The following is a 27,044-nucleotide window of genomic DNA, read 5'->3' as shown; positions in this document are numbered from 1 at the left end:
ACCTCACCCCACGCAGCGTCTGCACTGTGTCTGTGGTTGTAGGTGCTGGTGATTATTAGTCTGGGCGCTGAGCCAGGCACATTTAAGACTTCCGTCACTTTCATCCTCCCAGCAGCCCTTCTTAGGCGGGTATTATGACCTTGTTTTATAGATGAGGAAATCAGGTTCTGTAGCTTTCCAGGGTCCCACAGGCAGATCGTAGCAGTTTGTTGTTCAGTCGCGCAGTCATTTGCAACTCTGCAACCCCATGGACTGCAGCACGCCAGGCTCCCCGTCCTCCACTGTCTCCCAGAGTTTGCTCACCCCTGTCCACTGAGTCCGTGATGCTCTCTAACCATCTCATCTGCTGCTGCCCCTCCTCCTCCCACCTTCAGTCTTTCCCAGCATCAGGGTCTTTTCCAATGAGTCAGCTCTTCACATCAGGTGGCCAGAGTATTGGAGCTTCAGCATTAGTCCTTCCAGTGAATATTCAGAGTTGATTTCCTTTTCGATTGACTGGTTTGATCTCCTTGCAGTCCAAGGGACCCTCAAGAGTCTTCTCCAACACCACAGCTCGAAAGTATCGATTCTTTGGTACTCAGCTTTCTTTATAGTCCAACTTTCACATCCATATATGACTATTGGAAAAAACCATAGCTTTGACTAGATGGACCTTTGTCGGCAAAGTGATGTCTCTGCTTTTTAGTACACTGTCTAGATTTAACACAGCTTTCCTTCCAGAGAGCAAACATCTTTAATGTGGCAGGACTGAGACTTAAACATAGATCTGACCGATACTGAAGCCCATACATGAGATTCACATTTCAGTTTTCCTCTTGGAAGCAGATAATAACATTGGACCAGCCTTCAGGGGCCAGTGTTGCCCCCTCTGTCCTCTAACTACAGTACTTTTGCTTATGAATTCCCTTCACTCGGGGGTTCTGACCCTCAGAAACACAATCTCCTTTGGATTTTACACCCCTGAATCAGCTTTCTGAAAGGAAGAGACAAGAGCTGCCATTTACCAAACACTTAGTATGGCTTCCTTGGTGGCTCAGACAGTAAAGAATCTGCCTACAATGCAAGAGACCTGGGTTCAATCCCTGGGTGGAGAAGATCCCCTGGAGGAGGAAATGGCAGTCCACTCCAGTATTCTTGCCTGGAGACTCCTGTGGACAGAAGAGCCTGGTGGGCTACAGTCCGTGGGGTCGCACAGAGAGTCAGACACGACTGAGCGACTGACACTTTTCACTCCCACTTATATGTTCCAGCTCCTCTCCTGGGCCCCTGATACACACTGGTGTAATCCTCCCAGTTCTAATGGCGGGCATTTTCTGTCAGGAAATGGACATTCAAAGCATTTAGTTCTTAGCAAAGGTCTCACTGATTCCTGGCCTTGAGGAATGCAAAAATCATTCATGTCTGAGGTTCCTCTGGATTCTCATAGAATGAGCCCCTAAAATCTGAGAGAGAGGGAGAGAGCAGGAGATCCAACCAGTCCATCCTAAAGGAGATCAGTCCTGAATATTCACTGGAAGGACTGACGTTGAAGCTGAAGCTCCAATACTTTGGCCACCTGATGTGAAGAACTGACTCATTTGAAAAGACCCTGATGCTGGGAAAGATTGAAGGCAGGAGGAGAAGGGAATGACAGAGGATGAGATGGTTGGATGGCATCACCAACTCAATGGACACGAGTTTGAATAAACTCTGGGAGTTGGAGATGGACAGGGAGGCCTGGTGTGCTGCGGTCCATGGGGTTGCGAAGAGTTGGACACGACTGAGCGACTGAACTGAACTGAACTGAAAGGGCTTGGGTGGGGGGAGGCAGCAAGTCTTTTAAGACGTTGTCTCAGAAGGTTCACACTGTAGGTTATGTCTTTTCCTGTTCATTAGGTACCTAAGCACAGTGGGTGAAAATTTAGCCTCCACCTTTTAAAGGGCTTCCCTGGTGGCTCAGACAGTAAAAATCTGCCTGCAATGCAGAAGACCCGCATTCAATCCCTGGGTCAGGAAGATCCCTGGAGAAGGGAAGGGCAAGTACTCTTGCCTGGAGAATCCCATGGATGGAGGAGCCTGGCGGGCCACAGTCCATGGGGTCGCAAAGAGTCGGACACTTTTAGAGGGAGGAGTGCCCGACATTTGTGGACATATTGCAGGGCCGTCACAGCCGCTGTTTCCGACCACCTGAGCACGCAGGTGACCTGTGAGCCATGTTTTCCTGGCTCCCAAGGCTGAGATCTTTCAGAGCCAAGACCACGTCTTCGTCACCATGGTCGCCTTAGAACCGAGCACGGTGCCTGGCATGTAGTATTTTCTCAAATATTTGATACATAAAGAGCTTAACTGAAAGCCTGAGGCAGATCGGCTGTGTTAATTATGGCATTCATGAGTCTAATGGTATTCAGGCAGACTGCAGCCGATCCAGGGTCGCCCACTAAGCAGCTGAGCGATCTCAGGCAAGTTGTGTTGACGGGAAGGCCTCTGGGTTTAGAAGGAGGGTCTCTCCAGCCCTTCTGGCTCTGATGGGTTCGGATAAGGGGAAAGAAGCCAGGGCAGGCTGTGAAGCCCCTGCCACGCCACCTGCTGCTGTGGGGCCGCCTGCAGTGGGCCCGGCGCCGTCTCCTGACCCAGGTCCCTCCGCCTGCAGTGAGCCCGGCGCCGTCTCCTGACCCAGGTCCCTCCGCCTGCAGTGGGCCCGGCACCGTCTCCTGACCCAGGTCCCTCTTCTCTTTGCAGGTTGCCCTGCTCCCCAACAGCGCCGCCGACCTGGGCAAGTACATCACTGGTCACAAGGCGCTGGCCTCAAACACCTACCTTCCGGGTCCCCCTGGCCTGCCTGGGGGCCAGGGCCCCCCTGGTGAGTATGAACGTGAACGTGAGCGTCAGTCAGCCATGTCCGACTCTTTGCAAGTCCATGGATAGTCCATGGGATTCTCCAGGCAAGAATACGGGAGTGGGGAGCCTTTCCCTTCTCCAGAAGGTCTTCCCAACCCAGGAATCGAAGCCAGGTCTCCCGCATCGCAGGCGGATTCTTACCAGCTGAGCAGTGAAGAGGAGCATGAAAGGGCTGTAGGTTCACCAGCCAGAGCCTGCAAGGAGCTCACCTTTAGTGGGATGGGACAGAGTTCTTTAGCTTCCATGGGTGGGAGCAGAAGCCAGGGTCCAGGGAACCCCCACGCCAGTGTGCAAGAAATGGACAAACCTGAGGAACCCTCATGACCAACAGTCATCAGGGGAAAAGTCAGCGTCCTGGACTGGACTGGAGTCTTAAAGGTCATTGTTAGGTTACAGGGAAACAAAATGAAAACTTTTTAACACTAGCATGTGTGAACGTCGGATGGTGTGCTGAACACCTCTGGGCTCATCAGCTGCTCTCACAATTCATGGCCAGCCTCGTCCCACTGTTTTCCAGTCCTCTCTCCTCCTTCTCCTATTATTTGTCAACACACTTACATTGATATTTATTTTTATATCTGTCTCTACGTTTCAGTTTATTAAGTCACCCTCACTGAGATACAGTTGTATACAATAAAATGTACACACTCAAGTTACAGTTGGACGAGTTTTCACATATGCCTGCACTCTATGCGTGCTCAGTCACTTCAGTCGTGTCCGACTCTGCAATCCTTTGAACTGTAGCTGTCCAGACTCCTTGGTCCATGGATTCTCCAGGCAAGAACACTGGAGTGTGTTGCCATGCCCTCCTCCAGGGGATCTTCCCGACCCAGGGATCGACCCCGCATCGCCTGCATTGTCTTTGTCTCAGGCCGCTTCTTTACTGCTGAGCCAGTGGGGAAGCCCTGCGTGTACCCTGTATCAAGCCCTTACTAAGCACCACCTTATATCTGGTCTACATCCAGATATAGAAACTCTCCATCACCCCCAGAAAGTGCCCTTGTGCCCCTGGCAGTCTACATCCTCAGCTCCAGGTAACCACCAACCTGCTTTCTGTCGCTGCAGTTTTGTCTGTTCTAGAACTTCACGAAAAGGAATCTATTATTTTGTCTGGCTTCTTCAGCATACCGTTTTGGAGATTCCCCCCTGCACTCTGAACAAAATCCCAAACATCCTGTCTTTGCATCGGGAAATACGCAACAAGAACTCAAAACAGTGACGGGACGTTTTCTCTTTTATTATGAGTCTCTCCACAGGTAGATCAGTATTTTTTTTTCCATACTAGTGAAGGAAATATTATTAGGGTTAGCAAATGTTCTGAGACCTGGACATCTTATCCCCACTGCTCATCGTCTAGCAGTGAGCTGGGTGTTGTGACTCCTGACATTTTAATGGGGACAGCAAAGCACTCGGAATGAAAGCAAGTGGAGTGAGACAGTACCTGTCTCCCCCAAGTAAAGAATTCAGGTGCCTCCAGCTGTGGAAGCTTAAAGAAGGGAGAGATCAGTGTAGCCTGCAGTGACTTGGGGCTCAAGCTGGACATGGACAGACATGAAAGGTAGGACCAGTCCAAGCTGCAAGAACATCTGCAGGTTTTACAATGGAAGGTCAGCAACAACAAAGGCTCAAAACACTTACTAAACTATGTATTTTCTTCTCCACTAACATCTTCATCTCCCGGTTTCCATCAAAACCCAGATTCCTGGGTCTCAGTCTGTAGAGACACCAAGACCAAAAGCTGGTCCAAGACTTTGGTTTCTCGCCTTGTTCATTCCCTTGACTTCTTTTCTCCAGCAGACACCATACACAGGCGGCCTCTCGCTGCTTCTGAGTAAGCTTGGGTCCCTTCTTATACATTGATTCTTAGCACAGTGTTCTCCATCCTTCTTTTGGAAAATGTTCTTGCTCTGCTTCCCTGGAGAAAATTCATCCTCAGGCCAGTCTGCATATCACTCCAATAAGGACATTCGAGGAACAGGGGAGCCATTGGCCTCTTTCTTAATGAATGACCTGCAGGCTTTCCATGCCAGTCTCGCCATCTGGTTTCCAGCGTAGTGTGAGCCGCCCAGGGGCCTTGCTGGGGCAGAGTCACCGAGGACAGGCTCCGGCAGTGCCTTTGCTTTCTCCTCCAGTCCTGTTTCCTGCCCCTTCCTGGCTTCTAGCATTGTGGTGTGTGATGCTCTCCACCGAGATGTGTTAGGGCAGCTAGAGGGAGAACTGGATTCTCTTCCCCTTAACTCCCATTCCAGTCCTGAAGTCTGGTGAGTCACAGCCTGGGGCAGCAAGCCAGGAGCTCTGCTAGGTAGGAGTCCTTTGGCTGCTCTCTGCCCCTCTCTGTCAGATGGAAGGTGCTGACATTTGCTCATCAAAGCCCCGCAGTTTAAAGGCACTTGACACACAATCTCTAAAGCTCATTGCCTAAATGAAGGTAAGATATGATCTCCGGCCTGTCCTTGTGTTTTAGGGGTGAAGTATTTTGTTATGAGAGGGAGCTGGTTCCCTTCCCAGGTAAACTCTTTCAAGGATGTACCTGGAACCAGCATTTAGAGGAGGGGGAGTGAGACATACTTGGATGGAATAATTAAGCCTTTAATGTTGGCTTAATTATTTTGTGAGCTAGAAAAGACTTCCCCAAATATGATAAGTCTGAAGTCTTTGGGGGTTTTTTTGTTTTGTTTTCCAGTGCCTGAAAGTCATTGCATTCTATCACTGTGTTCTGCCAATTGTAGGAGCCATGTACCACCAAAAAGGAACTCCTGTGTGCGTTTGAAAGAGAGGAATCTGTTTAGCATTAAGGAATATGCCGCTGAGAAATAGTGACAACAGAGCAATCAGCCCAGCCCCTTCGTTAAAGTCATTTGACATGAAGCATCTACTGAACAGCCTTTCCTGTGCCTGGGCTTCTCTGAGAGCGTGCTGACAATTAAAATACAACCATGCCCACATAAGGTTGACAGTCCAAAAAGGGTTAGGACACAGCATCCTTCCCTATGCTAAGGAATGAAGTTGAACCCTTGCTTTCTACCACATACAAAGTGGATTAAAAACCTAAATGTAAGACCTGAGACTATAAAACTCCTAGGAGAAAACATAGGTGAGAACTTTCACAACACTGGCAATGGTTTCGTGCTTATGGTACCAGCAGCACAGACGACACAAGCGAAACTAGAGCTGAAACTCGCCCATCTGTTCGGGCAAACTGCCTTCCTCCAGCGCCTTTAACATGTGTTGTTACCGTTAAGTCCCGTATGATAACCCTAACATCTGGTTGCCTCTGAGTCTGTTTCTGTTGATTGCTGCATTTCTTGAATGGGAGTTGTTTAATTTTGAGGAGAGTAGTTTTGTCTGGGTGTTGGCTTGAGTTTTTTATAACGTGCCTTAAAATTTTGATTTGAATGCCAGATACTGTTTGCAGAGGAACAGTGGAAACTGGGTACATAGTAACTGCTCCCAGAGACGGGCACACAGGCTGCTCGCCAGAAGAACCGGGTCAGTTTAATGAGTAACTGAGCCAGGTTTGGGTATGTTGGCACTGACTCTACCTCTTGTGTTCCGTGGTCTCCAAGTTTTCAGATTCCTTTGATGGGAGGATTCTGTTACTTTGGTGGGGGGCGGGCCACGAGCAGTGGGTATACAGTTGTTTTACGGGCTTCCCTGGTGGCTCAGACGGTGAAGAATCTGCCTGCAATGCTGGAGATGCAGGTTCAATCCCTGGGGTGGGAAGATCCCCTGGAGAAGGAAATGGCAACCCACTCCAGTATTCTCGCCTGGGAAATCCCATGGACTGAGGAGCCTTGCTGGCTACTCAAGATTTGGACACGACTTAGTGACTAAACAACAGCCAAACTGCTCTGTGAGGCAGATTCTTATTAGCCCTGCTTTACGGATGAGGAACGAAGGTTCACAGAGGTCAGGAAGCTTGTCCATGATTCAGAGGCGGGTCCCCCTGCTGTTGAAACCTGTACCCCAGCCGCTCCCCAGCCCCACTGACCACTGCCCTGCAGTGACTGGGGATGCTGAGAGCAGACGGTCTCGAGACCGGTGAAATTAAAGAGCTTAAAGGAGGTGAAAGATGTGGAAGAGGTGAAATGGTCACTGATTGGATGAGGAGCTTATGGAAATAAAGGTATTTATAGGAAGACTCCCAAGTTTCTGGCTTGAATGAGTGGGGATGGGAGTTCCATGAAAGGAGTGTGAAGTCTGAATCAATTGGCTGAACGCCTGAGACTAACACATCATCAGTCAACAGTATTTCAATACAAGAAATGTTTTAGAAAAAGAATGTGGATGGATGGCAATTTTTGGTCATGATCAAAATGCCTATGGGACATCTCAGTGGAGAAGTCAGAAGGCAAAGGTCAGAGTGCAAAGAAAAACAGCTGCAAGGGGCGCCTGGACTGTCATCCAGCCAGAGTCCTCGTCCTCCTCCTGGGCTGTGGACTAACGAGATGCTCTTTGATTGCAGGCTCACCAGGACCAAAGGGGAGCCCCGGCTTCCCAGGGATCCCAGGCCCCCCCGGGCAGCCCGGCCCGCGGGGCTCGATGGGACCCGTGGGACCATCTCCTGACCTGTCCCACATTAAGCAAGGCCGGAGGGGCCCTGTGGTCAGTATTTCACCAGCGCTCCCATCCATGGTTGGGGAACGCGTGTGCCTTCTGCTAAACGAGGTCCCTTTGCCTTGTAGGGTCCACCAGGCGCCCCAGGAAGAGATGGCTCTAAGGTGAGTCTTCCAAGTGGTCCTTATACTCCTCGGCTCCTCAGTCTCCACCTCCTTGCAGGCATCACCTGGAGCTCAAGCACGATTCACTGACCCGCTTTGCGTGTGGCCGAGTTGAGACACAGATATACTTTTTGTCCCCAAAGCTGGGAGGAAAATCTAAAAAGCCGTTTTCTTAAGATATAGAACAACCGTAATAAAAAAAACAGCTGCAAAAACCACTTGGAAGAAAAAACAACCCCTATAAACATTAAGCCTCCTGGTTGTCATGGTAGCATGTTTTTCTATTTAGCCAGGCTTCTCTGTGGGGCTGTTTTATGTGTGTTCCTAATTTCTTCGCTGTGTTTAAGTCAAGAACAGGAGAAGTTCCAGTCTGTGCAAGTGGGTGGTTTCGCTCTGGGGGTCTGCCTGCCCCACTGGCCTCATAAAAAAGTCAGTGTGAGTTACTTTAGAAGCTTCTAAGCCATTCCACACGCTGCCTGGAAACACCAGCTTCCCTCCTTTCGGATCTGGTTGGAAAACACACAGCGCCTGGGGAAATGGAAATGCGAGGCACTTAACTCAAGCCTTCCGGTTCAGAGCAGCGGCCCCAAGAGTGCAGCGGAAAGCTGACGTTTGCTTCCCGTAGGAGATACTGGCTGTCTTGTGCGGGGAGATGGTAGTGGTGGGGTCTGAATGGAGGCAGGGGTGCTGGCACCCATGTGGCCCAGACGCTAACCCTGACCCTTCTGTTTTCAGGGGGAAAGAGGCGCACCGGGCCCCAGAGGGTCTCCAGTAAGTAGCCCCACCTGTCTTGCTTGCCCAGGGTAGCGCGCGGGGCTCCGTCTCGGGGGAGCCTTCCTAGTTGGTCTTGTTAGCAATAGCCGGCCCCTTGTAGCTGTGGCTTAGCCTGGCCACGGGAGCTTCGTGATTACAGGAAGAGTCACAAGAGCCTTTTGCACCTGGTTGGGTTTTAAAAATCCACTTCCTGGTTTTGTTTTCGTCATGGCTAATCTTTATTTGAGCTTCCCTGGTGGCTCATCAGTAAAGAATCCACCTGCCAGTGCAGGAGACGTGGGTTCAATCCCTCGGTTTGGAAGACCTCCTGGAGAAAGGGAATGGCTCCTGTGTTCTTGCCTGGAGAATTTCATGGACAGTGGAACCTAGCGGGCTACAGTCCATGGGGTCGCCAAAGACTTGGACATGACTTAGCGACTAAACAGCAATGATGACAATCTTTATTTGGAATGTCTTCTCTTAAGATTCCAAACCCTAGCATGTCCTAAGTCTGTTTCCAGGTGTATCTTACAACATTGGAAGTGGCAGAGCTGAGGTTCAAATCCAAGAGAAGCCCAGCCCCTTAACCACTGCTCAGTGCCTCCTAGGGTTCTTTGGAAGGTAACCTAGGAGGGGCTTTCTCAGATCCCATCATTCTACCAGATTTGACAGAGCCTGAGAGCTAGGAGAGGCCCATGTGCTGCCACAGTGCGTCTGGCAGGTGAAGGGGCACAGGCGGCATCCGCCAGCTGTTGTTTATGGGCCTGACATTTCCCCCATTTGAGACACAGAGTTGACAAGGTGGTCGCCAGCACATGGCAGGGCAGCCGGCCACGGCGCCTCCGGGAGCCCTGGGTCAGCCATGGGGCGGGTCTCTGGTCGTCTGGTTTGACTCTTCTCTCCTGTGCAGGGACCCCCTGGTTCTTTTGATTTCCTGCTGATCGTGCTGGCGGAAATCCGTAATGACATCACCGAACTGCAGGAACAGGTGTTCGGGCGCCGGACTCACTCTTCAGTAGAGGAGTCCCCGTCACCGCAGGAACTTTCCAGCTATCCAGAGACCCTGGACGTGGGCTCTGGAGATGACGCCCCGGGAAGAACTGAGACAAGAGCCTCGGGAGCCGCCAGAGACTTCTATCCTTAGCATATCCCACATCTTCATGCCAAAGGAAGAGTGTTTTCCCCTGCAGTGAAATCCTCCAAAGAACAAAAACAAAACATCACTGGAGACCTAAAAAAAGATACGTTTTTATTTTCTTTACTCTTTCCCTTTCTTCTTCCTACTTCTCCTCTTCCAGACACTGTTTACAGAGTCTCCTGCTAGACATCCTAAAGACACCAGGAATGAAATGATTGATTTCAGTGCTTCCCCCAGAGAATCTACAGGGCAGCTTTTCTTTGAATTCCTTATTTTCCAGGGACTTATAATTTCTCAATTAGGTACTCACATTATCTTAAAATTTGGCAGACTATCAAAAAGGGGGAAAGAGTTCTAAGAAAATGTGAGTTTCAGTTCAGTTCACTCACTCAGTTGTGTCCAACTCTTTGTGACCCCTGGACTGCAGCACGCCAGGCCTCCCTGTCCATCACCTACTCCCAGAGCTTACTCAAACTCATGTCCATTGAGTTGGTGATGCCATCCAGCCATCTCATCCTCTGTCATTCCCTTCTCCTCCTGCCCTCAATCTTTTCAATCACGGTCTTTTCAAATGAGTCAGTTCTTCACATCAGGTGGCCAAAGTATTGGCGTTTCAGCTTCAGCACCAGTCCTTCTAATGAATATTCAGAACTGATTTCCTTTAGGATGGACTGGTTGGATCTCTTTGCTGTCCAAGGGACTCTCAAGAGTCTTCTCCAACAGCACAGTTCACAAGCATCAATTCTTCGGCGCTCAGATTTCTTTATAGTCCAACTCTCACATCCATATATGACTACTGGAAAAACCATAGCCTTGACTAGACGGACCTTTGTTGGCAAAGTGATGTCTCTGCTTTTGGATATGCTGTCTAGGTTGGTGATAACTTTTTTTCCAAGGAGCAAGCATCTTTTATTTACATGGCTGCAGTCACCATCTACAGCGATTTTGGAGCTCAAAAAAATAAAGTCTTTCACTGTTTCCACTGTTTCCCCATCTATTTACCATGAAGTGATGGGACCAGATGCCATGATCTTAGTTTTCTAAATGTTGAGTTTTAAGCCAACTTTTTCACTCTCCTCTTTCACTTTCATCAAGAGGCTTTTTAGTTCTTCTTCACTTTCTGCCATCAATGTGGTGTCACCTGCATATCTGAGGTTATTGATATTCCTCCCCGCAATCTTGATTCCAGCTTGTGCTTCATCCAGTCCAGCATTTCTCTTGATGTACTCTGCATATAAGTTAAATAAATAGGGTGACAATATACAGCCTTGACGTACTCCTTTCCCAAATTGGAACCAGTCTGTTGTTCTATGTCCAGATCTAACTGTTGCTTCTTGACCCACATACAGATTTCTCAGGAGGCAGGTAAGGTGGTCTGGTATTCCCATCTCATTAAGAATTTTCCACAGTTTATTGTGATCCACACAGTCAAAGGCTTTGGCATAGTCAATAAAGCAGAAGTTTTTTTGGAACTCTCTTGCTTTTTCGATGATCCAGCAGATGTTGGCAATTTGATCTCTGGTTCCTCTGCCTTTTCTAAAACCAGCTTGAACATCTGGAAGTTCACGGTTCACGTATTGCTGAAGCCTGGCTTGGAGAATTTTGAGCATCACTTTACTAGCGTGTGAGATGAGTGCAATTGTGTGATAGTTTGAGCATTCTTTGGCATTGCCTTTCTTTGGGATTGGAATGAAAACTGACCTTTTCCAGTCCTGTGGCCACTGCTGAGTTTTCCAAATTTGCTGGCATGTTGAGTGCAGCACTTTCACAGCATCATCTTTCAGGATTTGAAATAGCTCAACTGGAGTTTCATGACCTCCACTAGCTTTGTTTGTGGTGATGTTTCCTAAGGCCCACTTGACTTCGCATTCCAGAATGTCTGACTGTAGGTGAGTGATGACACCATCATGGTTATCTGGGTTGTGAAGATCTTTTTTTGTATAGTTCTTCTGTGTATTCCTGCCATCTCTTCTTAATATCTTCTGTTTCTGTTAGGTCCATACCATTTCTGTCCTTTATTGAGCCCATCTTTGCATGAAAAGTTCCCTTGGTATCTCTAATTTTCTTGAAGAGATCTCTAGTCTTTCCCATTCTGTTGTTTTCCTCTATTTCTTTGCACTGATCACTGAGGAAGGCTTTCTTAATCTCTCCTTGCTATTCTTTGGAACTCTGCATTCAAATAGGTATATCTTTCCTTTTCTCCTTTGCCTTTTACTTCTTTTCGTAGCTATTTGTAAGGCCTTCTCAGACAACCATTTTGCCTTTTTGCATTTCTTTTTCTTGGGGATGGTCTTGATCACTGCCTCCTATACAGTGTCACGAACCTCTGTGCATAGTTCTTCAGGCAGTCTATCAGATCTAATCCCTTGAATATATTTCTCAGTTCCACTGTATAATCATTAGGGATTTGATTTAGGTCATACCTGAATGAGCTAGTGGTTTTCCCTACTTTCTTCAATTTAAGTCTGAATTTGGCAATAAGGAGTTCATGATCTGAGCCACAGTCAGCTCCCGGTTCTGTTTTTGCTGACTGTATAGAGCTTCTCCAACTTTGGCTGCAAAGAATATAATCAATCTGATTTCAGTGTTGACCATCTGGTGATGTCCATGTGTAGAGTCTTCTCTTGTGTTGTTGGGAGAGAGTGTTTGCTATGACCAGTGAGTTCTCTTGGCAAAACTGTTAGCCTTTGCCCTGCTTCATTCTGTACTCCAAGGCCAAATTTGCCTGTTACTCCAGGTATTTCTTGACTTCGTACATTTGTATTCCAGTCCCCTATAATGAAAAGGACATCTTTTTGGGGTGTTAGTTCTAGAAGGACTGGTAGGTCTTTATAGAACTGTTCAACTTCAGCTTCTTCAGCATTACTGGTTGGGGCATAGATTTTGATTACTGTGATACTGAATGGTTTGCCTTGGAAATGAACAGAGATCATGCTGTCATTTTTAAGATTGCATTCAGGTACTGCGTTTCAGACTCTTGTTGACTATGAGGGCTACTCCATTTCTTCTAAGGGATTCTTGCCCACAGTAGTAGATATAATGATCATCTGAGTTAAATTCACCATTCCAGTCCATTTTAGTTCACTGATGCCTAAAAATGTCTTTCCAACTCCTGTTTGACCACTTCTAAACTTGCCTTGATTCATGGTCCTAACATTCAAGGTTCCTATGCATATGGCTCTTTACAGCATTGGACTTTACTTCCATCACCAGTCATATCCACAACTGGGTGTTGTTTTTGCTTTGGTTCCATCCCTTCATTCTTTCTGGAGTTATTTCTCCACTGATCTCCAGTAGCATATTGGGCACCTACAAACCTGGGGAGTTCATCTTTCAGAGTCCTATCTTTTTGCCTTTTCATCCTGTTCATCGGGTTCTCAAGGCAAGAATAGTGAAGTGGTTTGCCATTCCCTTCTCCAGTGGACCACGTTTTGTCAGAACTCTCCACCATGACCCATCCGTCTTGGGTGGCCACACATGGCATGGCTCATAGATTCATTGAGTTAGACAAGGCTGTGGTGCATGTGATCAGATTGGTTAGTTTTCTGTGATTGTGGTTTTCAGTCTGTCTGCACTCTGATGGAGGATAAGAGGCTCATGGAAACTTCCTGATGAGAGAGACTGACTGAGGGGGAAACTGGGTCTTGCTCTGATGGGCAGGGCCATGCTCAGTAAATCTTTAGTCCTATTTTCTGATGATGGGCAGGGCTTTGTTCCCTCCCTGTTATCTGACCTGGGGCCAAACTAAGGTGGAGGTAATGAAGATAATGGCGACCTCCTTCAAAAGGTCCCATGTAGGCACCGCTACACTCAGTGCCCCCAGCCCTGCAGCAGGCCACCACCGACCCACACCTCCGCCAGAGACTCCTGGACACTCCTGGGCAAGTCTGGCTCAGTCCCCTGAGGGGTCGCTGCTCCTTTCTCCCGGGTCCTGGTGCACACATGATTCTGCCCGTGCCCTCCAAGAGTCTGTTTCCCACTCCTGTGCAAGTTCTGGTGGCTCTATGGTGGGTTAATGGCGACCTCCTCCAAGAGGGCTTATGCCATGCCCAGGTCTGCTGCACCCAGAGCCCCTGCAGGAGTCCACTGCCGACCCGGACCTCCGCAGGAGACGCTCACACACAGCTCTGTCTCAGTCTCTGTGGGGTCTCTGGGTCCTGGTGCCCTTGTTTGAGCGCTCTGAGCATCTCTGGCGGGAATGGGGTTTGATTCTAAACACGAATTCACCCCTCCTACCATCTTGCTGGGGCTTCTCCTTTGCCCTTGGACATGGGGTATCTCCTCACGGTCACTCCAGAATTAGTTTATTTATTTTAAAAATATATAGATACATGTCCCAAAATAGACTGCTACACCTCCATATCAAAATTACCCGTTTTTAGTGAAAAGGGGGAGATGGCAATCTATATTTGCCTCAGTGGGTAATTCTTTTTCCTTGTCAATCTGACAGATTTAAAATATTCTATCCTCCTACCCAACCTTGTTTACCCATGCTCCATCCCTGGGTCAGGAGGATCCCCTGGAGAAGAGAATGGCAACCCACTCCAGTATTCTTGCCTGGAGAATCCCATGGACAGAGGAACTTGGCAGGCTACAGTCCATGGGATTGCAAAGAGTTGCACATAACTGAGCAACTAATACTTTAGTAATTTTGATTAAAGACAGAAGAGGAGTGGAATAGATGGAGAAAAATCACAGTCCCATATAGACTGCCCTGTAAGTGGCCACATAGTAACACTCAGATATGACTGTTAAGGGCTTCCCAGGTGGTGCTAGTGGTAGAGAACCCGCCTGCCAATGCAGGAGATGTAAGAGGCGCAGGTTTGATCCCTGGGTTGGGAAGATCCCCTGGAGATGGGCAAGGCAACCCACTCAGTATTCTCGCCTGGAAAATCCCATGGACAGAGGAGCCTGATGGGCTACTGTCCTTGGGGTCGCACAGAGTCAGACATGACTGAAGCAGTTTATCACCCACACACGTGATTGTTAAGGGTTCATGCCACACTTATCTATAAGCATCCTATTCAAAGAAGAAAATTACTCTCGCTGTAGGAATAAATGCTGTTTTCAAGACAAAAAGTGAGTGAGTGCAGTGCCCTGGCTCTCATAAGAACAGTGAGCTGCTGGTTTGCCAGGACATTTAAAAGCTGTTAGGCTGGCCAAAAAGTTCCCAAATGTCGGAGCAATTTCTGGCCAACCCGGTATTTGATTGAATGAGTGGGCTTGCTTAGTAAACCACAAGATTATTTGTTAAATAAAGGTACCTGACCCTTGGGGAGAGGTGCAGAGTTTCCTGGCTGTGACCAGGTACCCACCAGATGCCTTTAGGCTGTGATCCAGGTTGACTCAATGGACAGCAGAGCTCAGGCCTGGAAGGAGGTTGCTTGGCTTTAATTGTTGGCAGGGGAGTGGGGTGATGGTGGGGTAAACAGGACATCCTTGGGCAGGGGCACCTCTGCATCACAGAAGCAGGTAAACTGAGGGCTTCCCTGGTGGCTCAGCTGGTAAAGAATCCACCTGCAATGCAGGAGACCCCAGTTCAATTCCTGAGTCAGGAAGTGCCCCTGGAGAAGGGATAGGCTACCCACTCCACTTTTCCTGGGCTTCCCTGGTGGCTCAGATGGTAAAGAATCTGCCTGCATGCAGGAGACCCAGGTTTGACCCCTGGGTTGGGAAGATCCCCTGGAGGAGGGCATGGCAACCCGCTGCAGCATTCTTGCCTGGAGAATCCCCATGGACAGAGGGGGCTGGCAGACTACAGTCCATGGGGTCACAAAGAGTCAGACACAACTGAGCCACGGAGCCCAGGCATTAGAAGCGCTTGTCTGGGGCCAGCCAACCTTGCCAGCATATTGAAAATAATACATAATTGAAAGATCTCTTGAATGGGGAGTGGAAAAACAATAGTCTTCCTCGTTTGCCAAAAATTTCCTTCCCACCCTTCCCATTTTTCCTTAATTTTCCATAATTTAGTCCAAGTTCCAGTTCTTGTAGGTCTTCTTGATTTCCCTTCCCCAGCAAACACAGGAAGCAGTTGGAAACTATATTCCCAAACGTCCCCTGGAGTCGTGTTTGTCTTACACCTCTGGGTCCTAGAGGGACCCACATTCCAGAAAAAGGCTTTCTCTGGATCCCCAGGAGCAAGTGCTCAAGGGACCCTAGGAGCATCTGTTCCTTTGGAATGTTGTTGGGGGAGCTCGTGGTCTTAACGGGCAGCTTACAGGTTCTTCATGTCTGCTTTGTCATTGGACACCCAGGATGGTGTTTCATGGACCCATTCAGGAGACCTCTGCCCATGTGTTGAGCATCACACAAGACCACTGTTACAGCTTCTCTTTACTCGTGTTCCCCTCTCTTACCTTGCAGTGTCCCCCTGAATTTCCCGGTGGTTTGTGTTTACTTCTCTTTCTCCATCTCCTTTAATGCCGCCATCATTTCACTCTCCTGGGAGAGCTTGTTTAAAGACAATCACGGTGGCTATTCTATGGCCACTTCTCAGTCTTCCTTCAGAACAGCAGGAAGGGCTACGTGTGCAAATCTGAAGTGACACCAGCCTTTCTTCCCTCGTCCCCATCCTGTTAGAGACAGGGCTCCATCAGCCAGCCGGTGGCCGAGTTTTCCACCAACACTTGACTCCACTGTTTCTTTCCTGCACCAAGTCCCTAGCTTCTGTCCACCCCAACACTACAGCTGAACGCAGACCCTCCTCAGAGCTCCTTTCCTGGGATCCCTCCTGCCCCTTCAGTCTCTCCAGAACCTAACCTTCACAGCAGGAGCCCTCACCCAGCGGGGTTCCCAGAGATGAATCCAGCAGATGTTGATTCCCATCTGGAACGTATTTAATGTTTGCCTGCTTGTAGAATGCAGTATTTAAAGTGTGTGGATGGATGAATGCTAAAAAAAAAAAAAATTATGCATAGGCTGTATGAGCAATGAGCTTCATCTTTGATTTTTTTCATGAGGAATTTTATTACCTTTTAAACAGTGAACTGTATGTAGAAATATCGGGGTTTTTTCTTCTATATTATTGAGTACTCATAAAATGCAACTAAACTGTGTGTTTGGCCAGAAGCTAGGTGACGGGATGAATGGAAGGCGGTAATATCTGGGATTTATGAGACGATTCTGGATAGGATTTTCTAGCAAAATATACAATAACCTGTATGTTATCATCTCAATCTGCTGGATTGGACAACTTGTAAAATAATTATTTATCTTCATATTTCCAAAACTTGGACTACTACCATAGGATAAAATATATACTCTGTATACCCAAATTATATTTTTCAAAGATAAGATATAATAATGCATTGTTATTCCTAATATATCTTTTAGCTATGGATGGAAAACCGAAGCTTCACTGTCTAAACAGGACTTCTGCTTAGAACCTAAGAGACTAGGCTTTCGGGGAGAAGGGGGCATAAAATTTGTTAGTCTGAGTGATCTGCTTCGTGTTTCATAGAGGGAAAGGTTTTTCCCAGAAATGTTCATTTCCGTCTTTTGCACTCTGATAACTAGAACTTAGAATAGGACTTTATAGATTGGCTCTGTTTCAGAAAGCAATGGACATAAAATTCTCCTTTCCAAAATAGGAGGGGATACATTTTAGTTTAAGAAAATCCTCCTCCCTTTCCAATTGCAAAGGGAGACATTACAAGCTTTACAATGCCAAAGCCTGGGGGCAGTGCTAAAGGAAGGCTGTCTTGTCTCTCCTCTTCTATTTTCTGACACCTGCCATGGAATGAACACCAACTAAAGTCATTTCTAGTATAAACTCAGAACAAGTGTGTTTCACAGCCAAGCAGGTAAAGAAAAAGTGCACGCTGGCGTTTGGTATGGGCAGGGGGCGTGTCCTCCCCCAGGTGCCAGGCGGAGGGCCCCCAACTGTGGCCCTCCTCCCTGTCTGGGGTTCGTGCAGCTGTTGGCTCACGAAGCCTGCCCCCAGGCACGTGGGGGACGGTATCCTTGGTGACCAGGCATCTCCCCCGGTTGACAGAAGACCCCTCCTCACTTCCCCCCTGCCCCCACTCCAGCCTGTCACAGAGCAGCCTCAGTATGTAACCTTAACATCCTTCAGATAACCTTCCCTGAATGGGAAATTTATCCACAGGAATCCAGGCCAAACAACTAGTAGAATAGAGCCATCTAAAGTTTTAATAATGAGTTCAGGGAAACAGATGAAAATTTTCCTGGCACAGTTAGCATGTATGTTTCACAAGAAATCAAAAAATAATTTTCCATTTGAGAAAAAAAAATGACTGTAATTGTTAAAGCATAAAACTTTGGACTTCACATGCTCCTGCATCAAACACCGCCTTAGAGATATCCTAGAAAAGAAAGACCCTTTTACACATTCCCCCAGGGACCTCACATTCTTTATGTGAGATCCTCAAAGCAAGCCTCCTGGGGAATTCCTGTGTGTCGTGACTCCATTTTTATTTCCAGTGCCTAGCCATATACTTCAGTAGCTGTGTTCATTATTTATAATAGGTCCATATGACAATTGAGCTAGTATTCAGTTATGGATGTGATACTATGAAGTGCTTTTGATAAGATGATATATGCCTAATAACAAAGTTATTTTTCTTACATGGTTGTGCTGTGTTTTGTCCTGACACACAGTCCTAAAGAAGTCTGTATACAAGGTGATGGAGAAAGAAGTTTCTCTTAGGAGCCAGAACCCGCATTCTGGGTAGGCTATCCCCTGGGGGGCTGGCTGTGGTCCCAGCATTTGAGTCTGAGCCAAGGTCTTAGGACCCAGCTTCCACTGAATCTGAGTCTCAGAGGCTCACCTCCCCAGTTGGGTTAATCCCCCGGGACCCCCATGGTGGGCTTTTCAACCTGGAACTCTCTGAAGACCTTTGGAGATGCTTTAGGAGAAACTTGTGAGGGCCTCCCCCCACCCCTCCGCAACCCCGGCCCCGGCAACTCCCACTGCACTGTGACCAAGTCAGCCTTCAATTGGTTTGGGATTAGAATTCCATGTAAAGTTTCCATTGGACGGGAAAAAAGGCTGACTACCTAAAAAAGACGTTAAAATAGAGTTTGGGGGAAAGCCCCATGCATGGTAGCTGAAATTCCCTTGTGTGAAGATAAGAAAGGGATTCCCATGAGTTGGCCACATGGGAGGTAGAATTACATAAGGAAAGGCCATTTCTAAGCAATACGTAGCACTCTTTATCAGCGTGCCTTAAACACCCCCCAAATTATGTTTATACATCTCACTTTTCTTTAGCAAATATTTATCAAATGCTTGTTGTCTGCCGCACACTGCCCTGTGCAACCAGACACAGGGGAGCAAAGAGTCATAATCCCCATCCTCCTAGAGACTTTTGGCAAAATAGACACAGATCCTTCCAGGCAAAATGAATTAATTACAGAAGTATGCAGTTACAAGCTGTGATAAGTGCTCTGAATGAAAAGCACTGGGTAAGATCTCGTGCCCACGGGGCCCGCCTCTCGTCCCCGTGCACGCGGAGCGTCTCACACACACACCACTCAACAGCGTCCACGCCAGGGCCACACGAGACCGCCAGCCCACGCAGAGAAAAGCTTCATGGACCCTCCGAATGGAACAGCAGCCAATGGAAATCTCCAAGACCCCTTCCCTATAGGATGTTTCCAGCCTTCCTGATGGAAAAATCAGCTTAGTGAACCAAAAGCTGGGTGATTGCCTGGGGATATTCCATGCGTGCGGGTTGGCTGGTAACCTCAGGTGCCCCCATCCTGGTTCCCAGCAGAGTCTGAGCTTCATTTCCTCCCAGCCAGGCCACTACACCTGTGAAAAGGCTGCCTGTGCTTTTGGACCGCCCCCCAGCTTGGGTGCGGATTCTCACCACCTGCCCACATCTGGATAACGAGGTTACCCGCTGGGCTACGTGGGAGCCTGCGCTCAGTTGCTGGGCGCTCCACACACAACAGTCGACTCGGTCAGGGCAAGGGGGGCAGTTGCTGGTGAGCGGCAAGGTTCTGGGGAACTGATAGAGATGCGTGTTTGTTTCCTGGGGCTGCTGGAACAAAGTCCCACGACCGGGGGATTAAACAACAGAAATATGTTTTCTTACAGCTCCGGGAGCTGGGAGTGCAGTGGGGGTCAGCGGGGCGGGAGGCTTCTGGAGGCCCTGCAGGAGAGGCCGTCACACGCGTCTCACCAGTTCCTGGGGGTTGCGGCAGTCCTGGGCCCTGCGTGTGTCTGACGTCACGTGTCGCTCTGATGTCACGTGTCGTTCTACCTCCGTGTGTGTGTGTCCTGGGCCTTCACGCGGCATTCTGTGTCTCTATCTTCCCTTCTTTTAAAGACACTACTTATTGGATAAGGACCTGCCCTAATCCATGATGACCTCATCTCAGTTATATCTGCAAAGACCCAATTTCCACATAAGGTCACATCGAGAGGTTCTAGGTGGACGTGAATTTTGAGGGGGACCCTATTCAACCCAGTACAAGAAGAAATTGTTCTCCCTACCCATTGACCCCTGTCACCCTGCTTATTTCCTTTAACAGCTTTTTTTTTTTTTCCCCCAATCTGAAATTCTTAACTGGCTCCCTTCATGCAAAACAAAACAAGTTTACTGAGGGCCAAAGATAGAACAGGGATGGCACAAAGACCTGATGTCACAGAGGCTGCCTTTTGGTCTAGGAAGACAGACAGATATGTTTTACGGTTCTGCAGGGAAACAGCCAACAAGATGCATACATGTGGGTGGATGGGTAGGTAAATATAGATGTGTGTATATATGTACACACACAGAGATTTAATGAATTGCCTCGTAGTGTTTGTAGAAGCTGGCAAATCTTAAAACTGTAGGGTAGGCTGGCATCATGGAGACCCAGGGAAGAGCAGATATTGCAGTTTGATTCCAAAGATAGATCCTGGCAGAATTCCTTCTTCAGGGTCAGTGTTTTTCTGTTAAGGTCTTTGAGTCAATGAGGCCCATCCACATTACAGAAGCTTTACACAAAATCTGATTTAAATGCTCATCTCATCTTTAAAAAGTGCCTTCCCAGAAATATCTAGAATTATGTCTGCTCACATATCTAGATGCTGGTACCAAATACTAGGCCTGGCCAAGCTGACACATGGCATAGGCCATCACAGTATGTATAAGGCATTAAAAAGAGCTATGGGGGCAATCAAGTAGGGTAGAGGAGTATGGCAACCCATTCCAGTATTCTTGCCTGGAGAATCCCAGGGACGGGGGAGCCTGGTGGGCTGCCATCTATGGGGTCGCACAGAGTCGAACACGACTGAAGCGACTTAGCAGCAGCAGCAGCAGCAGAGGAGTATAGCAGTGGAGGGTGGGAGTGTGTATCTTAGGTATCCCCTTCTGGGAAGACCGTCCAACAAACGGGTTGTGAGCAGAGGCTTTCGTGGAGAAGAGAGCCACAGCGATGCCGGCCGGGAACAACCCGCAGAGATGCACCTTGAGGAGACCTGCTAAGTGTGCTCAAACACTGGCGCGAGCTCGGTGTGGCCAGGACAGAGTAAACCCGTAGGAGATGCCCTGGGAGGCGGCTGGGGCCCACGGAGAGCCTCCAGGGCCTCTGTTAGGACTGCACGTTTCCTTATGGCCCTGAGGAAGGTCTTGAAGGGGCAAGGGCGGAAGCAGGGAAACCCACTGGGAACTGTTGAAGGAAGTTCCTTGTTTCCTGACTGTCTCCCTCTGTGAGCAGTTGCTGCTTGTCTGGTGTCTGCTTCCTCGTTAGACTAGAGACTCGGGGGAAGGAGCTTTCTGTTTTTCTCTGCTGTGTTGCCAGCATCTGCTCTCATGCCCAGGACACAGTAGGATTCTGATCAATGTTTTATAGTGAATTTGACAGAATTACGCATTTAGTCTTCCCCAAACCCTATACGGCAGATACTTTTACCATCTTTAATGTAGTCATACACTGAGAGGTAAATAACTTGCCCAAGGTCACACAGCTGAAACATTTGTAACGGGTATATTTCAAAGCACGTTAATTTACCATCATATTCATCCTATAGGATACATACAGCTCAGCCAATCAGCCCACATTCTCCCCGCACGTTGGACTCAAACATGACTTCAGAGAATGGGCCTCCATGATACAGAAGGCCAAGGTCACCCACTTGCTTCCACCATGTAATTTCCTAATGTATATGGAATTGACTTTTCTGACCTTCTGATACAAGGTGACCAGCAAATGTACACAGACTACCAACATATATTCTCAAGGAAATGAAAGAAGTACAAAACCCTTACAGTTACTATTACATGGTATTGGGTATGGCGCAAAGATAACCGGGAATCAAGACTCAAAGAGAAATACAATACATTAAATAACACATTCTCTAATAGAAGGAAACATGTTATCCTTCAGGGAAGGCTTTTTTTTTTTCTAATAGGAATATATCAAATGATTATTAGTCACTGACCAACATACAAAACCATTTCTTAGGAAACCTCATGGAGAAAGGGAGCAGAAGAAAGCATGTTTTCACTCACCTGTCTCTGCAGGGGGTTAATTTCCTGAGCTTTGGGTGTGTGTCTGATGGCTGAACTTAAGGAAAGGATAAAGCCTTGAGTAAACAGCCAACCAGATCATTAAGATCAGCAGCTTTCAAACATTTTTGACGTTGACTCAGTGGAAAAACACACACATTCTACACACTAATCCAACACTTGTAATAACTGAAACAGATTTCATAAGATTTACCCTTGGTGTTGGAGAAGACTCTTGAGAGTCCCTTGGACTGCAAAGAGATCCAACCAGTCCATCCTAAAGGAAATCAGCCCTGGGTGTTCTTTGGAAGGAATGATGCTAAAGCTGAAACTCCAGTACTTTGGCCACCTCATGCGAAGAGTTGACTCATTGGGAAAGACTCTGATGCTGGAAGGGATTGGGGGCAGGAGGAGAAGGGACGACAGAGGATGAGATGGCTGGATGGCGTCACTGACTCGATGGACGTGAGTCTCAGTGGACTCGGAGTTGGTGATGGACAAGGAGGCCTGGCGTGCTGCAATTCATGGGGTTGCAAAGAGTCGGACACGACTGAGCGACTGAACTGAACTGAACTGAACCCTCACTATGTAACGATGCAGTCATGTGTTCTCTGTATGACTGCATTTTTTAAAAGACAAAATCCTCACAAACACTAAACTGATTTTATGACTTAGAAGGAGTGGCCACCCACAGTTAGAAAACCACTTGCTTAGGCCACCAGCTTCTCACACTTTATTGTGTCCCTGAATCAGAATCACAGAGCAGGGGTGGGGGGTGCTCTACGACAGTGAGGATTCTGGTTCCGCAGCTGTGGGCAGGGCACGGTCTTAGACTTGCGTTCTCACAAGCTCCAGGCAGGGTCACCACCGCTGCTCTGTGGCCACACTGAGCAGGAGGGACCCACCTGACGTGCAGGAGTGTTACGCTGGGCTGTAGATAGGATCAGGAGAGGATGCGATTAATTTAGGATTCTGACAGGAGTCAGGGATGCACATATGGCTATTATATTCCAATTACGCAATCCCTTGTGCCTACTACTTGATCAAGAAAATATGATTTCCTTGGGAAATGGCACATCCGAAGACACCTTCAAATAAAACTTATCTCACCATTAGCATTCGATGAGGAATCAAGTTGAAAGCCAGCAAAAGGGGAAAGAAGTGTCTAGAGGGAGAATGGAGACCCCGCTGGGGACGTGGGAGGATGGCGAATGCCAGCTTTGTGCAGGTTGCTGATATTGGGGAGGCCTGGCTCCCAGAGACGGGACACAGAGGAGGTCCCGGCAGCCGGTCAGTCAGCCGGTGCCGCCTCCTGCCGCCCGCGGGGCACCGTCTTCACCAGCGTCCCCACCCCGGCGAGTCAGGGGCTCGAGATTCTTGGCCGTCTCTGGCGGCATGACAGCTTGGGTTTTGAATTCTAACTTCTCCAGTCTCTCTTCTGTGGCTTCTTATCCCCTTCTGTCTCTGACCTGCCAGCCACACTGGGAGTGGAAGCTGGGTGGAGGAATGATTAAGCCAGAAGGAAAGTTGTATCTATGGAGTTCTGTTTTGTTGTATAAATAGTTTTTATGATATGTGAGAGTGGAACTGTTTCCAAAGTCAAGTTTTGTTGGGTTTTCTCTTTTTTTCTTTAGCTGTAACCTATGGGCGTTTGGGGCGCTTTCTGCTTTGCCTCCCCCCTCCACCCACAAACACAGTAATATCCTGGATCAGCCCTGAGTTGGCTCGGAGATGGCCGTTGACCTTCCTCCCCCAGAATCCTAGAGATAACACACAGCGTCTCGCTCATCTACCATCATGCCATGTGATTGAAAGCCCGTGTCATGCAGAATACTTCTTTTCTGTACCAACAGGATCATTCATTTACAATTCAGTTAAAAGTCTCAGCCAAGACCTTCTATACAGATTGTAGAGAGCCACGTTCGGGTGATTTGCCTTTGGAAAAAAATTCTGGAGAGGAGAAAGGTGCCACAAATTGAATTAGGCTCAGATCGTTCAGAAAGGAAGTAACAGCTGGAAAACATATCCGAGATCCCTCGGAGGCGCCTTCCAAGGTCAGCCGCCAAGTACGCGTTTCGTTCCGGGCTCATTCTACGTGCTGTTGGCTGCTGCGGTCCTTGCCACCAGCCAGCTTGACACACACTGAGCGTATAAATATTCACGCGGCGTGGGGTGAGAGCCTTTAAACCGACAGGATGTGATTTGGGTGTTCCAAATAAGCGAAAGCAGCCCCAGGGGACGGGCTCTCCCAGCTCACAGGGCATCCTTCCACCGAGGATCAAATCCGCAGCTGGTGCAGGGCAGCACCTTCTCAGAGCCAGCATCTTCTCACTCCATTCACTGCACCCGAGTCTTCCTCCAGGGGCCTGATTACTGGACTTGAAGTTCTACTCGGCGGCCTGTCCGTGGTCAGATGGGACTGCAAGGCTGTGGCCGCGTTCCCCCCAGCACTCATGTGGGCATCCTTTCCTCAGACAGATCAGTCTCTCTCCCGCCTTGCGCTTGATTCCCGAGGTCCCCAGTGAGACCAGGGATCTGTCCTCACGGGAGAGTTGCCTTGGGATCCCTTGGGGCTAGGGGGTGCTGGTAGGGATCCTGGGTGCATGGAGGGGCCTCAGAGGAGTGAAGGACTGCCCTCTGAAGGATAGGGAATCTGCAACCGACACCCCAAAATACCAGGTGTCCCCACCCCCACCCCTCGCCGTGAGTCTGCCCAGGTCTGAAATCCTCACCACTAACTTCCCCTCTTAGGGGCCATCCGCTCCAGTTACTGCTCTCAAAAGCTGGTTCATCCACTAGCCAGCAGGTACACGGAAAACTTAGTCATCTGACTCTATGTTGAGACCCAAGTTCAGTTCAGTTCAGTTCAGTCACTCAGTCGTGTCCGACTCTGCAACTCCACAAACCACAGCTCGCCAGGCCTCCCCGTCCATCACCAGCTCCCGGGCTCCACCCAAACCCATGTCTATCGAGTCGGTGATGCCATCCACTCATCTCATCCTCTGTCGTCCCCTTCTCCTCCTGCCCTCAATCTTTCCCAGCATCAGGGTCTTTTCAAATGAGTCAGCTCTTTGCATCAGGTGGCCAAAGTATTTGAGTTTCAGCTTCAACATCAGTCCTTCCAATGAACACCCAGGACTGATCTGCTTTAGGATGGACTGATCTCCTTATAGTCAAAGGGACTCCCAAGAGTCTTCTCCAACACCACAGTTCAAAAGCATCAATTCTCCAGCGCTCAGCTTTCTTCACAGTCCAACTCTCACATCCATACATGACCACTGGAAAAACCATAGCCTTGACTAGACAGGCCTTTGTAGACAAAGTAATTGAGACCCAAAGAGAAAGCAATTTGGAGGGAGTTTGTGATCTATAATCAGGAAGGAAAAACAGAACTAATTTCAAAGCTAAATTCCGGCAGGGCTAGTGTGAGGAAAGGAAGGTAGATTATAAGAGAATCCAAGACAGCGACCCATTGGCTCTGTCATCTCAAAGCACCTCTCCTCTAGTTCAGTGAATATTCTCTCACCACCATCAGCGGGAACTGGGAGGCTTCTGAGATGCTCCCATTGCTAGATGGGTGCCACCGCCCCTGCCCATGTCGTATTAGGGGAATGTGAACTAATGAGTTCAGCCTCACTGGCAACAATTCGGATCAGGGCTGTGTCTGGGTCAGAGTTGTGCCAGGGGCTTCTCCACCTCCCACTCTTGCTGCCTTCAGAGACCGCCTCCTTTCTTTCTCCCAGATGGAAGCTGGAAGCAGTGATGGTAGTTGTTCCAATCTGCCTCCTACCCTTCATCATAAACTGCTGGAAGACAGGCATTAACATCTTCATCACTTCTGGGGAACCTAGAAGAGTTTGATGCACGCACATTAACAGTTCAGAAAATGTTTGCAGGGAGCAGCCAGTTGCTAAGGATACAAACAAGTGGCCCCCAATTACTTCCATTCACTCAACTATTCAGCAAAGGATGCATTGACTGACCGCTCTGTGACATGTGCTGTGTGAGCACTGGATGTGTGATAAAAATCAAGGCCAGCTCTGGCCCCCGTCTTCATGGGCTTGTGAATGGAATCACAGGCCTCTGAGGACATATACTGAAGCCCCATCACCTTTTAAATTTTTGTGCAAAAATTTTCTCAGGGATCTTTCATTTTACAGTTCAAAAGTAGATGCTTCGTTCTAGGCAACACCCCGAGACAACACTGGCCAACCAGACAGAGCCTGTCACAAAGGCTGCGTCTCTTTCTGCAGCCTCTTCTGCACTAAGGGTGTGTCTACACTTGGGTTGAGCAAGCTGCAAAAGCCTGCTCAGGACGTAGAATTTTCCTATTGAAGCAAAAGTGTGCCTTAAGCCAGAGCTGAGGTAAAAATCCACTAGGAACACCCACAATGTAAAGTGAGCACCTTCAAACAGGTGGCACCCACCTTCCCCACCGGACTTGCAGCTCCTATGCAGGATGGTGCTCCCCACCAGCCCTCACTCAAGACAGGAGGGCTGGCAGAGGGAGATGGAGACCGGCTGGGAAAGAAGACGGTGTTCTTGGGGCCGAGTTAGTCCCTACCCCTGGGGGTCGGGGCGGGGCGTTTCCCATCCCTAACTTCAAGTGAGACGCTGCTCCGAGAGGAGGACCCAGAGCAACGCGGTGCCTCTGGGAAGGTTCGAGGGCAGCTTGCTCTCCAGCTGGCTGTGTGCTGAACTGCTGAGCTTACCAGCCTGTGTGGTTCTTGACACTCAAGCAAAGCCCAGCACAGGCATCCCTGATAAGATGCTCTTGGAGGCAAGGAGCCGTGTTTGCTTTCCTCTTCATTATCTCAATTACGGGCTGAGATCTGTGAATCATTGCAGGCAAATCCGCACCTGTGTGTGTCTCTCCCTCCCACTCCGAAACCAAATGACCTCAGCGCTGGGTTTGCCACACATGTCTTCCAATTTTTACTTCCCCCTGGCATTCAGAAGAAATCTCTGGATTTCCTCACAGGCATCCCCCAGACACTGGGGCTTCCCCAGTGGCTCGGCGGTAAAGAATCTGCCTGCAAGGCAGGAGCCACAGGAGACATGGGTTCAATCCCTGGGTGGGGAAGATCCCCT

General features: G+C 48.6%; 1 protein-coding gene across 1 annotated transcript in view; it reads left to right on the top strand.

Annotated features, from left to right (window-relative positions):
- Positions 1-18,049, top strand: part of CCBE1 (collagen and calcium binding EGF domains 1) — a 244,193-nt gene extending 226,144 nt beyond the window's left edge. The window contains exons 7-11 of the mRNA XM_055559581.1: positions 2,719-2,839; positions 7,343-7,482; positions 7,563-7,598; positions 8,334-8,369; positions 9,262-18,049. Of these exons, the coding sequence (XP_055415556.1) occupies positions 2,719-2,839; positions 7,343-7,482; positions 7,563-7,598; positions 8,334-8,369; positions 9,262-9,495 (567 nt within the window). The 3' untranslated portion in view covers positions 9,496-18,049. The remainder of the gene's footprint in view (positions 1-2,718; positions 2,840-7,342; positions 7,483-7,562; positions 7,599-8,333; positions 8,370-9,261) is intronic.
- The last annotated feature ends 8,995 nt before the right edge of the window (positions 18,050-27,044 follow it).

The sequence above is a fragment of the Bubalus kerabau genome, chromosome 21 (genome assembly GCF_029407905.1).
Source record: "Bubalus kerabau isolate K-KA32 ecotype Philippines breed swamp buffalo chromosome 21, PCC_UOA_SB_1v2, whole genome shotgun sequence".
NCBI lineage: Eukaryota > Metazoa > Chordata > Mammalia > Artiodactyla > Bovidae > Bubalus > Bubalus kerabau.
The sequence above is the reverse complement of the archived record's forward strand: the minus strand, read 5'-3'. Positions and strand labels throughout refer to the sequence as shown.